We start from the raw sequence: 14,210 nt of genomic DNA on the forward strand, positions 1-14,210 counted from the left end.
ATCCCTTAATCCATAGAACAGCCACTTGTCCCCACGCACAAGAAATGCTCATTCAAAAAAAAAAAAAGCTACTGTAATTCAGTAGTTTTTAAGTTGGCTAAAAATAGATGTAAATTTCTATAAAATATCAATTTTAAATGAAATGCTAGAAATTTGCCATCATATTTTTTTCAGCATGGAATACGGTTTGACTTGTCCTAAAGTTAACATGCAATATTATTCAAGTGAGTCCATTTGTAAGGGCAGAACTGGACACAAAGGGTTAACACACACTTCGTTACTATTGTGACATAAGTAAAGGAACACTGATAATGTAAGATCAAACTTTCCATAACTTGTGTTTGTACAAAGATAATTAAGAATTCTCAGCTTGAACAAAACTTGATGTCCTTAAAATAACTGTATGTAATCCTTGAGAAAGAGAAAGTTATGCACAAATAAGTTAAATACCATATAATAGTCTTAGTTAAGAAAGGAAAAAAAATTACATACATATGAAATTTTAAAATCATCTGAGGTATATCAAACGACAACTTCAATTACATTTTTGGGTATCATCAACATTTTGAAAGCAGTATTCCTTTAAGTATGTTTCCCTGTTAATTGATGAAGCACCACTCAAGCCAACATACATGTCTTCCATGTTCATTTGGAAGAGAGAGCAATTTCAATGAATGCACAATACCAAATCTCCTATAAGGTACTGCTTTTGATTTGCTTTACACAGAGTTTAATAGAGCAGTTAACATATCTTCAAATTTAACCTTCTTGCTCTCTCACCAGGAAATCAAAAGATGTTTACTACATAATGTACCATTTAAGCAGTAACAAAGAAAATAAAATATCTCTTTAATCTGATAAAATGTGGAAAACGTATTTGCCCATCAAAACTCTAAAACTCACATAGCACAAAAGGTTATCCAAAATGAGCTCTAGATTTGAAGTGCTTACTAAAGATACTTCTGTTGCTATATCTTTCTAGACAGCCTAATAAAATTTTGATTGACCAACAAAAATATCATGTAGTTTCTCCATTAGTTGAATTTCCTTGTTGCTTACATGTGTACATGTAGATTAAATATAAACAATCTTGAAATTTCCTGGTAAGCAACCAGGAAATTCTTCCATTCTTCCTGACAATCCCAAGAAACTCCTGTGAGAATACAGAATGCCATTCACATAGAATCACCCAAGCTGTCATTCTACTTCAATGTTGCTTATAGAATAATGTAGAAAATGACATTGCAACATAGTTAAATGCTCTGCAATGCTATCAGCTCTTATGCTACATACTGTTTTCAAAAAACCAAATGTTTAAGGTTTAATTTGCCGTTGTAGGTCAAAAAGTAAAACTATATTTTTTGGACATGTATGTCATTATCACTTATTCATAAATAAAATGGTAAAAATTCTGTTTCCTTTGGGCGAATTATTCTGGTGGGATACAAGGTTAAAACTTAAATTTCTTAAAATGGAAACACAAATCCCCAAACCCAGAAAAACAACAAAGAACACTTTCACAAATTCATAAAGAAACTCATGTACATCCCCCCGCCCCCTGCCATATCCTTCTCACTGGAGAAAATAAATGCTTACATGTGAATAAGAACACTTGTAAGGATATAAAGTAAGGCTGTAATACTAAACTGTTAGCCCACATAGAATGGTTGACAGATATAGCAATTTTTAATTAATTAGAATATCAAATAACAATTTCTGTATCAACATGATGCAGGGCTCCAGATTATAAACCTCAATATTCATTTAACTAGAAAGTACACATTTGATCACCTTAGTTTTTTTCCTTGTTCTGTAAGACAGTGAAATCAATCACTGATGGTTATCTTTTTTTACAGCACTAATTCAAAAAGTTACACCAAGAATGGTTTTAGGTAGCAGGATGTGTACACATAGATTAAATATAAATAATCTTGACAAATGTAGTATAATTCTTTATATGTTCTTAAAGACTGTTAGGAAGGTTTGATAATACAAAAGAAAATTAATTAAAATTATAGGTTCAATGTAGAAATTCTTCTATGAAGTCTTTAAAGAAACTACTTCTAAGGTGCACCCAAAACCAAAAAGCAATATTATTTTGCATTAGTAGCAGCATTTTCATAACATATCCAAAATCTCATGCATCTTCAAGCACTAAACTTGATTCACTCAAGGCTAATTCAGAAACAGAAATACCTTTAGCCTTAGCTTTTCTCTTGGCTACCCCACCAGGTCCTTCTGTTGGTATTTATAAGATGAAAATAGGTTATAAAGAGAAAACATTGAAAGAATTAAAGAATAAGCACCTATAAAAGTTAAAATCAATGCCTTTATGAAAATAATCACTTAAATGCATCCTTAAAGTTAATAAAAAGGAACTCCAATAAATAATAAAAAGGAACTCCAAGTATCATTTATGTGTCACTGTAGAGCTTCATTCTCATTATCTAAAGCAGATAAATGCAATCTAATTAACTCATGATCTTGTCAACATTACAATTTGCCTCAGACCTTTAAACATTATTGGCTGTAGAAACACCTAATTACCACTGGAAAGGGCATTTCACTGCAGGTTTTGAACCATCCTCCTGGGCCACAGATAATCAGTTACAAGCACCAGGGTAGAGGACTGAGGACCTTATTTCCCTGCTCAGTTCTACTGCCCTCCAAAAAAAGACAACATATTTTAATAAGAATTTAGTCTTCACTGTTTTTGAACAAACACTGCTTTTCTCCATCATTTCACACTTCCATTAAAAATATCACATAAGCATGTAATAATAATAATAATAATAATATATGTAGGGACATATTAACTAGTTCACTCTACAACAATAGCTTCTACTTTCCCTGTTGGCAAATCAAAGTTCTGATAATGAGTTTACTTCTGACCTAACAAACATCGGTACCACATGCCTTCCTGTGCACTCTGTTCCAACCAGGCTGTAATCAGAAACTCATTGAATTAATCTCAATTTTCCTTTTCTATTATTGCTCAGTTTCATAAGTGCCATTTTATTTTCATGTATCTTAAATTTCTACAGCTGAATTCTGAGCTGCCAATCCATTTCTCAGGCATGTCAGATGGGAGGTATGTTCTTCACTGTTCATATGGTGGGAAAGATGGCAGCACCATGCATCGCCAATCAGAGTTAAAGCCTAAGGTGTTGTCAAAAGAAAGACCCAAACCCTAATGCTTACTCCTGCTGCAAAGTGCAGAACTTACTCTGCATATTTCTGAAAACCATAATCACACTCCAACTCTGGCAGGAGGTTTTTTGTGCTGTCTTATATACTGCTGTTATATTGTTTCTATTATCCTCTATTCCTATATAATCTCTTCTTTCTTTAGCTGTAGCACATTGTGTCTATCAAATGAAAAACCACATTTGAGAATGGTAATTTTACTTAAGTTGCAATATCACATTTCCACTCTGGAAATAAAGGATGAGTATATCTTACTGCTAACTACACATAAAAAGAAAAAAAAAAAAAGAAAACATGTGGTCAATAGCTTCCTGAGGCTATATCTATCCAATTACTTAGGATACAAAGATAACCTAACTAGTGCATTTATACAAGAATTATTTTTCAAAGACAAAATATGATTCTTTCCTAAACTCTGTCAAAAACAGAATCTCATATGCTTGTTTTTTCATGTTGTTTGTGGGAATGTAAACTGGTGCAACGAATCTGGAAAGCAGTATGGAGATTCCTCAGAAAACTCAGAATGGAACCACCATCTGACCAGCTATTTCACTCCTCGGTTTATATCCAAAGGATTTAAAATCAGCATACTACAGTGACACAGCCATGTCAATGTTTATAGCAGCTCAATCACAATAGCTAAACTATGGAACCAACGTAGGTACCCTTCAATAGATGAATGGATAAATAAAATGTGGTATATATACACAATGGAATGTTACTCAGCTTTAAAGAAGAATGAAATTATAGCACTTTCCAGTAAATGGATGGAGTTGGAGAATATCATGCTAAGCAAAATAGGCCAATCCCAAAAAACCAAAGACCAAATGTTGTCTCTGATATGCGGATGCTAATTCACAATAATGAGGTGGGGCACTAGGGAAGAATGGAGTTACTCTAAATTAGGTAGAGGTGAGTGAAGGGAGGGGAGTGGGTATGGGGGTAGGAAGGGTAGTGGAATGAAACAGACATTATTATCTTATGTACATATATGACTGATGTGATTCTACAGCATGTACAATCAGAAGAATGAGAAATTATACCCCACTTATGTATGATATATCAAAGTGCATAAATGCATTCTACTATCATGTATAACTAATTAAGACAAAAAAATTTAGAAAATAGAACTGTGTAATATGGAATGCTTTATTAGACCACTCCCCCACTAAAGTTCATGTCAGAATAAAAAAACCAAACCTACTCTTGTAATACTAACTTTTAAATACATGAACATTGGTGAATGTACAAAAGATTTCAGCATAAAGCATTAAAATACACATCTAGAACTGCTAATGTCCCTTCCTGACTGCTGCATACTATTCAATTGCAGGCCAAATTTTCCTGTTAAAAAGTGGGGGTGTAAAAAAATCAGACTACCTTCCCAACGCCCACTCTTTTAAGATAGTCAAAAAGAGCTACACTGATGAAAAAGTTAGCATTAACCTTCATCGTGAATAAACCAAAGTACTAGATAAACATCAGATTATTGAAACACTGAGAAATGAGTATTTTACTCAAAACGTTTCCAGTTTTGGTATAAATCCTTAAAGTAAAACAAATGATGAAAGTGCAACATAACATAGAACATTCCAGAGTATCAATGTCAGCTCCTTTTCCAAACTTAAAAAAAATATAGTCAATTTTTAAGTATTTTTAACACAAAAAGACTGAGCTAATAACTGAAACCAATTATATCCACTCACTGAAGAAAAGACAGAAAGAATCCACAGTGCTTGGAAAATAAGTTCATAAAGGAGTCCCTGAATTACCATGTTAAAGAGTAGTGTCAAGAAAACGTATTCTCCAAGTTAAAGGAGCTGTTTTAGGAAGGAAAGCATGAACAATGGTGAAGTTCATTGTTACATGTCCAGTGAGATTCTTCTGGTAGTTTTACAAGTGGTAGAGGAGGCAGTCACACCCACCCACAAAACAGAGGTGGAAAGAGAGGCAACCTGAGCCCCAGGGTGCCCTTAAGGGTCTCCATGACTTCATTAGAAGAAAATCAATCAAATGGCATAACTTCCCATGATTCTAAGGATGAGAAAAGACATAAAGGTTTGCAGGATCTGTCTGAGTTTGTGTGTTTTTGAAGCTAGAAGATAAACAGCCACGTCTGTAAGAAAAAGAAAGCAAGTTACTTGGGGAGAGAGGATGTGGTGGGAAAGAGGAGGTGCACAGGTGAGGGAGAAGTCAGCTTTGGAACCAGGAGACTCAATGTCTGAAAAAAAAAAAAAAAAAATGATACATGAGTGAGAGAGAGGTTCAAAAAATTCTACAATGGTCAAGAAATTTTATAAAGTAAAGAGAAGATAATGGAACCAAAGACACAGGTGATTGTCTTAGAAAAGCAGAAAACAAAATCATCTCTGCAGAAGGATAAATGACCTTGGAAGATGGAAGAGCATGCAAAGGGTTTAACTTGGATCAAAGTGTGAAATATGGTATATCAAGAACTATGTAATGTTTTGAACAACCAACAATAAAAATTAAAAAAAAAAAAATAGAATATCTACTTAAGAGAACAAATGCCAGAGTAGTAAGCATCTCATTCTTTGCAGAACTGAATTCTTGTCAACTGTAACCACGGCTGATGTGGACTCTCCTTACAGTGTCAAAAACCAACAAACACATCTATTTTTTTTGTTTTTGTTTTTGTTCCTTTTCTCTTTTTACTACCATAGCCAATGCAGGGGATGGGAGGTTTAAAATGGAAGAAGTCCATCAATGAAATTAATCTCAATATGGTATGCTTTAAAAGTTTCCAAGCAGTATGGAAAAAATTCTATCCATTAGATCTGAAAAGAAAGCTCTTGTTCTTTATAATCCATTTGGATGAAAGCTGCTTAAATTGATGGAGTACATTCCCATTTAAAGCAGTCTAAAGAAGCACTGGGATATAGTTAAAGTCAGAGGGAATGTCAAAAGTAACCACCATATTGTCTACTTTCTTTTCACCATTTTATGGGTATTCTGGTGTTTTTAAAAGCAATGATTGTTAACAGATCTGATGACTATTTAGAATTTTTATACAGAAATTTGGGAAGGAAAAAAAGAAAAATAAATATCTCATTCTTCCCTTAGAATGTGAGGGAGTCACCGAAAGGTAAAAGATCAATTATGCTATTCTGGCAACTGCCTAAGAACCACTGTCACATGCATACTTTTAAAATTAAATGTCCTCTATGAAATTGAAATGCCGGGATGGTTAAGACAATGCTTGGACTTTTGATTTCGCCACATGGAATAGACATGATTTTAGAATCCTGGCTCCACTACAGACACCCACCAAAGTAGCCACTGCAAACTGCCAAACTCTTGGCCCTAGAAGAGGAAGGCTGGCATCACTTTATACTCAGGCCACTTCCCACATACTCTGGTGACAACTGTGAGTCACTGTGAGCCTCGGATTCTCATCTCATCCTTCCCATACTGGAATACTACCATTGCTTCAAATTGATCATACGTGGCCAAAAAGAGGCCTCAAACACCTTAGTCACGGGCATATGAGCTAAACATAGTGTTGCTCCAGAGGTGAAGTGTCTTCTTGGTAAAATGCATGTCAGGACACAACACCATTTCCTCTTAAAGAGCTATAATGACAGTATTACAAACATTTGTGGGAAAAAAAGAAGCTACAAACCACCAACCCTCTATGGTGAGTAGGAAGAAAATAAGGGAAATGAAAGACCTAAAATAATAGGAAATGATTCCATTCAGTAAATGAGTTTGAATGAAAGTAAAATACAGAGGCAAATACAATGAGACAATGGGAAGCTTACCTGAAGACTTTTGTTGCCGTAAGCCAATTTAGTGTATGAACTTCAAAATGTCATTTCTCTTGGAAAAAACAAAAAGTCTAATAATTTTATTACTTATTAAAGCTGGCTTTAAGAAATTCTCAGTATTTCAGTTATCCGATGAGGAATTCCTAGGCTCTTAATTATTGGGATTAGCACCTGCATATAATATTATTTATTTTTTGTGTGTCAATATTTTATCTTCCTTTAATTGATTCTTTTTAGTTATACAAAACAATGGAATTCATTTTGACATAATTATAAAAGCACGGAATATAATTAGCTCTAATTCAGTCCCCAGTACTTCCCCTTTGTCTTTCCTCCTCCTCCTAATATTATTTAAATATTAATGAATGCCATGTGTTAAGATCAGCTTTGAAGAAGGATAGAAATAAAGCCTAAGATCTAGTTCAAGGAGTCCACAATCTAGTTGATATCTACTACTAATTATTCCAAGATATTTCAACAACCAGAGAATACCACAACAGGCAGAGAATTTGGCATATCTGTGCCATCAATCAATTTATAAAAATAAAGTCTGAGTCACTGAATTCTTATAAGTGTTCCAAATAAACATTATGATGGATCAAGATTCCACATTCCAAATCACAAAAAGTATGCTGTATGTTTATAGACTTAACCAGTTAGCCCTGAGTCTTCCTTGGAAATGGTCATTGAAAGTACTAATCCCCATAAGATCCGACTGTCAAGTGTTCAAATTAATAACTGGCTATGTCTACATCTGCTTTTGATAATTCTCTAAAGAATTAACCACAGCCAAGTCTGTGTTCTGTCTAATTAACTGTAAGTGAAAACATACCAGAATTTAAGTGGAAAAAAAAAATTCTTACATCTTTGGATAATGCTCTATAAGACAGAGAGACAAGTTAAAGGGTAAAGAATCAAATGCAAGACAAACAAGGAGAGCCACCCAGTGTTCCATCCTGTCCTAGACATCTGCAGGATGCCCAGTCAGCAAGCTTATAGCCAGGCCTTGGGTTAGTAGGCTCAGCCCCTAGAGAACACTTCTGCAGCTGGCTTAAACCACACCAAATATATCCCAGGCAAAATCAGAGTTGAAAAAAGCCCATGTGGAAACAAATCCCCAGGACTCCCCTGCCTCGTTTTTGCATCAAACTTCTTTGCCTTCTCAATTGACAAATGGCAGCGCATTTGAAAAAGCAGACCCCACACTACATTTAGCATACATCATATTCTGCAGTTTTTTCAAGTTGTTCAAAACTGAAAAATCACTCAGCTAAACGTTGTTTGACTTAAAATTCCATAACCAGAAATACTCAAATGTGCAGAATACAATGCTGTATTGTTAAGTTAGCTCTTAAGTTTAGAAGACATGAGATGAGAAAATATTATATGAAAATTACAAAATTAATCCCTAAAAAATTAACAATTATAGCATATGTAATAAAACATAAACAAAGTCATATTGATCAGCTGAAGATATTTTATACCAAAGTTTTGCAAACAACTTTATTTTCTCTCTCTCACACACACAAAATACCTTAGGGACAAGTTGAAGGAGGTCACAGAAGTCAGGGGTTCATTGGCTACCTGCATCATACCTTCCTCAGAGTCTTTTCAAATTGTCTAATTAGAAGTGGCACAAAATAAATGGCAAACGATCACCTCACATCCTTCATTTTTTTTTCCACTTACAAAAATAAAGCATAATTAATTTCTGTATACAGACTATGAATTAGTATCATGACATAGAGAAATTAATTACAAACATTTTAACACAAAAATTTAATTATTTCTCAACGAAACCACCTTCTAGGGTTAATGGTCATGACACATTAATAAGTAAGATTGCTTTAATAAGTATTTCATTTAGTTAAGTGAATTTCATTGAGTAGCAGCCCTAAGACTGATTTTGAATTTAAACCTTGTCTTTGATAGTTCACAGCATTCAAAATGGAAGACACAATAAATACCAAGACTGAATTACTTTTCAGAAACAATGTTATTAAATAACACTCACTGTAATTCTTAGTGGATACTTGTATGTTTGAAAATCAGATGCTTTTGACTGTCAAAAAACATTGATAGAATAAAACCTATCTCCTGAATAATGAGGGCCAGACAAACCAAAGTCTTAATAGTCATTGAAGCTTGAGAAAAACCACTGTACAGGGAGCAATATGCATGTCCATATCTAAAAGTAGCTACAGAATAAAGGCCGCTCTTATTTTAGTAAGATTAGCAAGTGAGACAGTCTTCCCTGACCCACATACATGGTGAGCAGAGAGGAAGGATTCCGGAGTTCTGATTTCAGACTTTTTCATTCAGGCTATCATTTTATCACCAAGAAACAAAAATTTGTCTATTCCCCTCAGAATAAATAGATGAATAATCCATTTGCTTAAAAGTAATTTGATTAAATGTGGAAAAACAAGGAATATTCGAAAAGTAGAAATGAGACTCAAAATTGTCTAAAATGCAAATATTTTCATTTTAAGCTCTATGAAGAAAGAGGGCTAAGCAAAATTTTAGAGACATTCAAAGAAATTTTAAAACATGAAATACCACTTCTTCAAAGAGCAACAGAAATCAAAAGTCTTAGGTCTTATCCCCTTCAAGCTGTAAGCATTTTGCCTGGGGAAAGCAGGTGAAATGCCATTTCAAAAACCCATTTTACATGTAGCTAATACAATTGCTTTTGTTACAATGGAATGAAACTCGTTTTTTAAAAAACTGATTCAAAGATGTCTTTAGATTTTCTTAATGGGAAAAATCTATTCTCTTAAAACAAATAATGACTTGGATGTATTTATAAATCTAAATATCACATTGTAACTAAGCCAAAATCAATAGCTGATAAGATAAAGAAGGAAAAAAATGGAAAAAGACTATTATTTAGGATGAATAATTTTAATATGTACAACATTATTTAAGATACATATTCGTACTTTTCCTCTTTTATAATATGCCTACTTAAAAAAAATACAAATTACCTTCTCTGGATGTATACTGAGAAATGAAGTTAAAAATAAATTTTGCTTTGTAAACAGAAATATTCAGACATACTACTATCTGAATTCAATAACTTAACTACACTAAGGCAAATACAGGGGGTAATTTTTAAATTATTTTCAAAGCACCATTAATACAGAATTTGACATTGAAATTTGTATGACAAGTCAGTTAACCTAAACAAATTACAGATTAAAAAATAAGAACTTTTTTAAAGAATCATCATTTCACACATTGGACAAGTTAATAAAGACCAACAGAGAAGCATTTAACTTAAGAATCATGCCAGATATAATTTCATAATCAAGTTCATTAGAATCATCATCACTAGTGTTAGGAAGACAAGCATGGAGGGTTAAGCACAACACAATTTGCTATTAAGCTTCCAAATTTAATTTGGTAAAACAATACAGAAACCAATTATACTGCCAAGAACATCGTTTTCACTGAACTTTGTAGACAGCTACAAGAATGAGGGATGCCACTTTCTTCACTATTGGTGGGGGGAGCCAAGCAAGGGTCTAGCGAGGAGCTGCACTGGGCAAGATCACATGGGTGACTGTAACAACTTTAAGGTCACAACTGCCCCACTGCACGTTAAGCCCTGCGTAAGCCATGGTAAAGGAAAGAAGAGGAGACTGCTCCAGGTTCTCATAAGCCAGTGACTTCGGTCCCTGAATCAAAGTTACTGGTTATGTAAATCCAAAATGACACAAGTCTTTCCCTGAACCCCTTCATTCTGTGACGTACCATCAACACCATCTGTGGTTTCGCTTTCTTCTTCTTCTTCTTCTAGCATTTCAAAAGGAGTCATTATATCATAGAGAAATGAGAGGAAACCATAAAACCAATCTGAACTTTCCTCTGCTAAAATATTAAGGACTTCCTCAAGAGAATCAATATTTTCATTACTGCCATCTTTGGTCAGGCCTACATAAGAATAAAGGAAGAAAGAAAGAGAAAATTAAGGAGAGCAGTTAGGTGAAAAAATAAGCCCAGGAAGAGTGACCTACAAAGGCTGTGCATCATGGTCACAAAGGTTTACAGAAAAGGTATTTAGGAAAATAAAGAAATTGATGAGATGCACACCTTGCAATCAACTCTTAATCCTATGTGCTAAAGGACAGACACCATCTGACCAATCCTCACCATTTCTACCAGCTCCTAAGCAGGTTTGCCTCTTTCCCATTAGAGAGTTTTGAATTGGAAAACTGACAAAATTGTATCAGTCAAAATCAGTAGACAGTAATAGGAAGAATGAACAGAAGCAGTATCAGGAAAAAAACATATACACTTCTGACAATCGCTGAATGTGCCCACTTACCAACCAGATATTATGGAGAGTTGATTATACAACCACATATAAGTATCTATCAACAAATACTTATTGAAAATAGAAAGACTCGTTTCCTCAAATGTTTCCTCTTAGGACCTGGAATAAACTTGGTAAATGCTGAAGCCAGCAAAACTAACAGGATTATTGTTTATAGTATCCATAAATGGGTATAAATAAACTCAAATTATGAAACCTAGATAAAATACTTAAATCTTCACCCATCTAAAATGGCTAACTAAAATAGTCTGGAAACTGATTCATGGCCCTTTAATTGTGGCCATAAGAAGATTAATAATTCACTCTGCCTACTAATAAGAAATGCAATCAAGGCTTTAGCCAGTCATTTGCAATAGGACCATCCCAAACTCCTCTTCCCTTCACCCATAAAATTAGCTTCAATTGCAGACTGACTTCTGGCATTTTTAAACACTGGTAGCAACAATGGGCCCTCCTAATAGAAAGAATTTAATGTGCATATTACTGTTCATGTTTTTTCCTGTGAAGAACTGGTTTGAGTAAGAAAGGTCTCTTGGCTCCAGTATTTCTGCCAATACTGCCAAGGAACTCATAAATTTGAGGAGGAAAACAGGGTGGGGCATTCTGGCTTATAAGAAATGTGAACATTCACACCATAGAGATTTTCTAATGGTAACCACCCAATTCAGTCACTTAAGGCTTTGGCAACACACAATTTCCCCATGTGGCACAACTACCAGCAATCAAGATGGACAAGTAAGGGCTAACAGTATGACAGCCAATTTAAGTTTTAAAGATTACAGAGAATTTTCTCTGTTTTAGTCAAAAAAATCACATCGTGTTATTCTTTCCATAGCTGCAGGGAAGGGAAGGACACACATTGCAGTAGGTATTTAAATTATTTTTTTGCCGAGCCTAGAACATTTTCACTGAACATCACAGTTGACAGGTGTGGTAAACAGGATCTGCACTTCTACCAAATTTTTTTTGTGTGTGTGAGAATAACATCATCCCTTTTTCCTGTCTTAAAACACTATAGTTGCATATTTACTAAAATCATTTTATTTTTCTTCATTTTTCAATATACGTATTTTCTAATTATTAGGTACAAAACAAAATTGTTCTGCTCTTCAGTATGACAGGTTGAAGAGTGCAACAAACATGCAGAGGTATTTGAACAAAACTGTTCAACCACGCAACTTTTCAGCAGCCGTAAAGTTGAAAGTAATAGTCCAAAAAAGAAAAAAATCTATTCTGGGTATGTAATTCCTACTTCACCTCTAAGGGTGGCTCCAATGAAAGAGCAGGGTGTCGATGCCTTTGGCTAGACAAACTCTGGTCTTCTTTCTCAAGCTCGATCATGCATCCATCCAGTCCACAAACCTTTACCAAAGTTCTGGGAATTGTATGCAGCCTTCTATTTTGTCCCAGCGAGGTGCTAGTCACAGGACAAGAGGACAGCAGTGCAATCTTATGTGCTGTCACTCTGAGAAGATTTATTCTCAGCATTTAGTCCTAGAATATTTCATGTTGATTTTATGTGGGAAACAAGTTTTTACAAAACACATCTCTGAGCAATGTAGTTTTCAATAATCCAAACGAAAATCAAACATACTTTTATTTTTGATTATTTGACCACAAAAATAGGAAGCATTGTAATCAAGAACAGGCTTAGTATATTGTCAAAGTATATCAGAAAGGCCTTAGACAGAAATAATAAAGTAATAAAATTAATGATGGTTATAAATCTTGATTTACCCATGTATTTCTCTTTTCATATTTTACAAGAAAAGCCAAACCTTAAAATGTTAAAGAAATATAAACATGAAAGTGTACATTTCCACAAACTGAAATGATTTAGATATGTGCAGACTGAAGAATCGAGAAAAAGAATATTTATTAAATAAACACCAAACCTAAGATAGTTCAATATATCTCAACTATTATTACAGCTGCCATGCCAAGCTCTCCCCAGTCTCTTCTACCATCCTCCCTCCCCTTGGACTCCTTAGGCTTTAATCCAAAGCTTGAACCCTTAAGGTTTCAGCTCAGCCCTTCTCAGGATCACCCTAGTGAGAATGGAGCCAGGAACCCTGGCTTCTCTGGGGTACATACTCACTGCATTTGCACCTCCATGACCTCTTTCTGATAATACAGAGCCCACTGAAGTATTTGTGGTCCCCAAATTTTCACCAGGTTCTATCTTTGAAGTCAACAGCCAGTAACTGCTGAGCTACAATTACCTCACTTACCAGAAGAGAAGAACTCTAGTCACTGATTTCAATTCAAGTTAAGGTTGTATTCCATGCAGAGAATTCAAACAGTATAGAACTAAAGTCAGAGGTGATAGTGAGCCTGACAGTTTGCATTTGATTTGTTTCATTTTGACAAAAGCCACAAGCTAACTATGGACATTACATATAACGTAATTTCTTTATCTTTCTTTGTTTATTATTAGTCAAATTATCAAAATGAACACTGAGATTCACCATTGAGATTCTACCTCTAAGTACCTAGTTCTTATGTACTTAGAGGTAGAATCTCAGTGATGAAGACAAGTTTTCATTTGCACAAGCCACATGCATCTACCTGCAAATAGTGATTCTCAGAGTGACATTTAATTAATCTTTTAGTGATTGGTTAAAAATCTCAGAGGGAAGAAGCTTTTGGAATCTAGCATATGCTAAAAAAATCAAATTATTAATTTAAAAAAAAATCAATAAAATACAGTAGATAAGGAGATGATTTTAAAAGGGGGGAATTTGACCCATATGAAGTTATTTTTAAATTTTTAAATAAAAAGTTCTATGATTCAGAATTCATCAATTAAAGTAATGTTTGGAATAATAAACCACTTATAGCAAGCAAATTACCATAATCTTGATATGTAAAGATCT

The 14,210-nt window shown here is 34.3% G+C and overlaps 1 protein-coding gene across 6 annotated transcripts in view; it reads right to left on the reverse strand.

The window, feature by feature from the left end:
• The window catches only part of Asph (aspartate beta-hydroxylase), a 219,588-nt gene that overhangs the window by 159,912 nt on the left and 45,466 nt on the right, over positions 1–14,210 (reverse strand). The window contains exon 4 of one of the 6 annotated variants that reach the window (XM_027932834.3): positions 2,197–2,238. The exons of 4 other annotated variants lie outside the window; for them this stretch is intronic. In XM_027932834.3, the coding sequence (XP_027788635.2) occupies positions 2,197–2,238 (42 nt within the window). Of the gene's footprint in view, positions 1–2,196; positions 2,239–9,948; positions 10,932–14,210 lie in introns of those variants that run through there. One more of the 6 variants, XM_071602320.1, reaches the window with a different exon arrangement.

The sequence above is a fragment of the Marmota flaviventris genome, chromosome 15, assembly GCF_047511675.1.
Source record: "Marmota flaviventris isolate mMarFla1 chromosome 15, mMarFla1.hap1, whole genome shotgun sequence".
Lineage (NCBI taxonomy): Eukaryota > Metazoa > Chordata > Mammalia > Rodentia > Sciuridae > Marmota > Marmota flaviventris.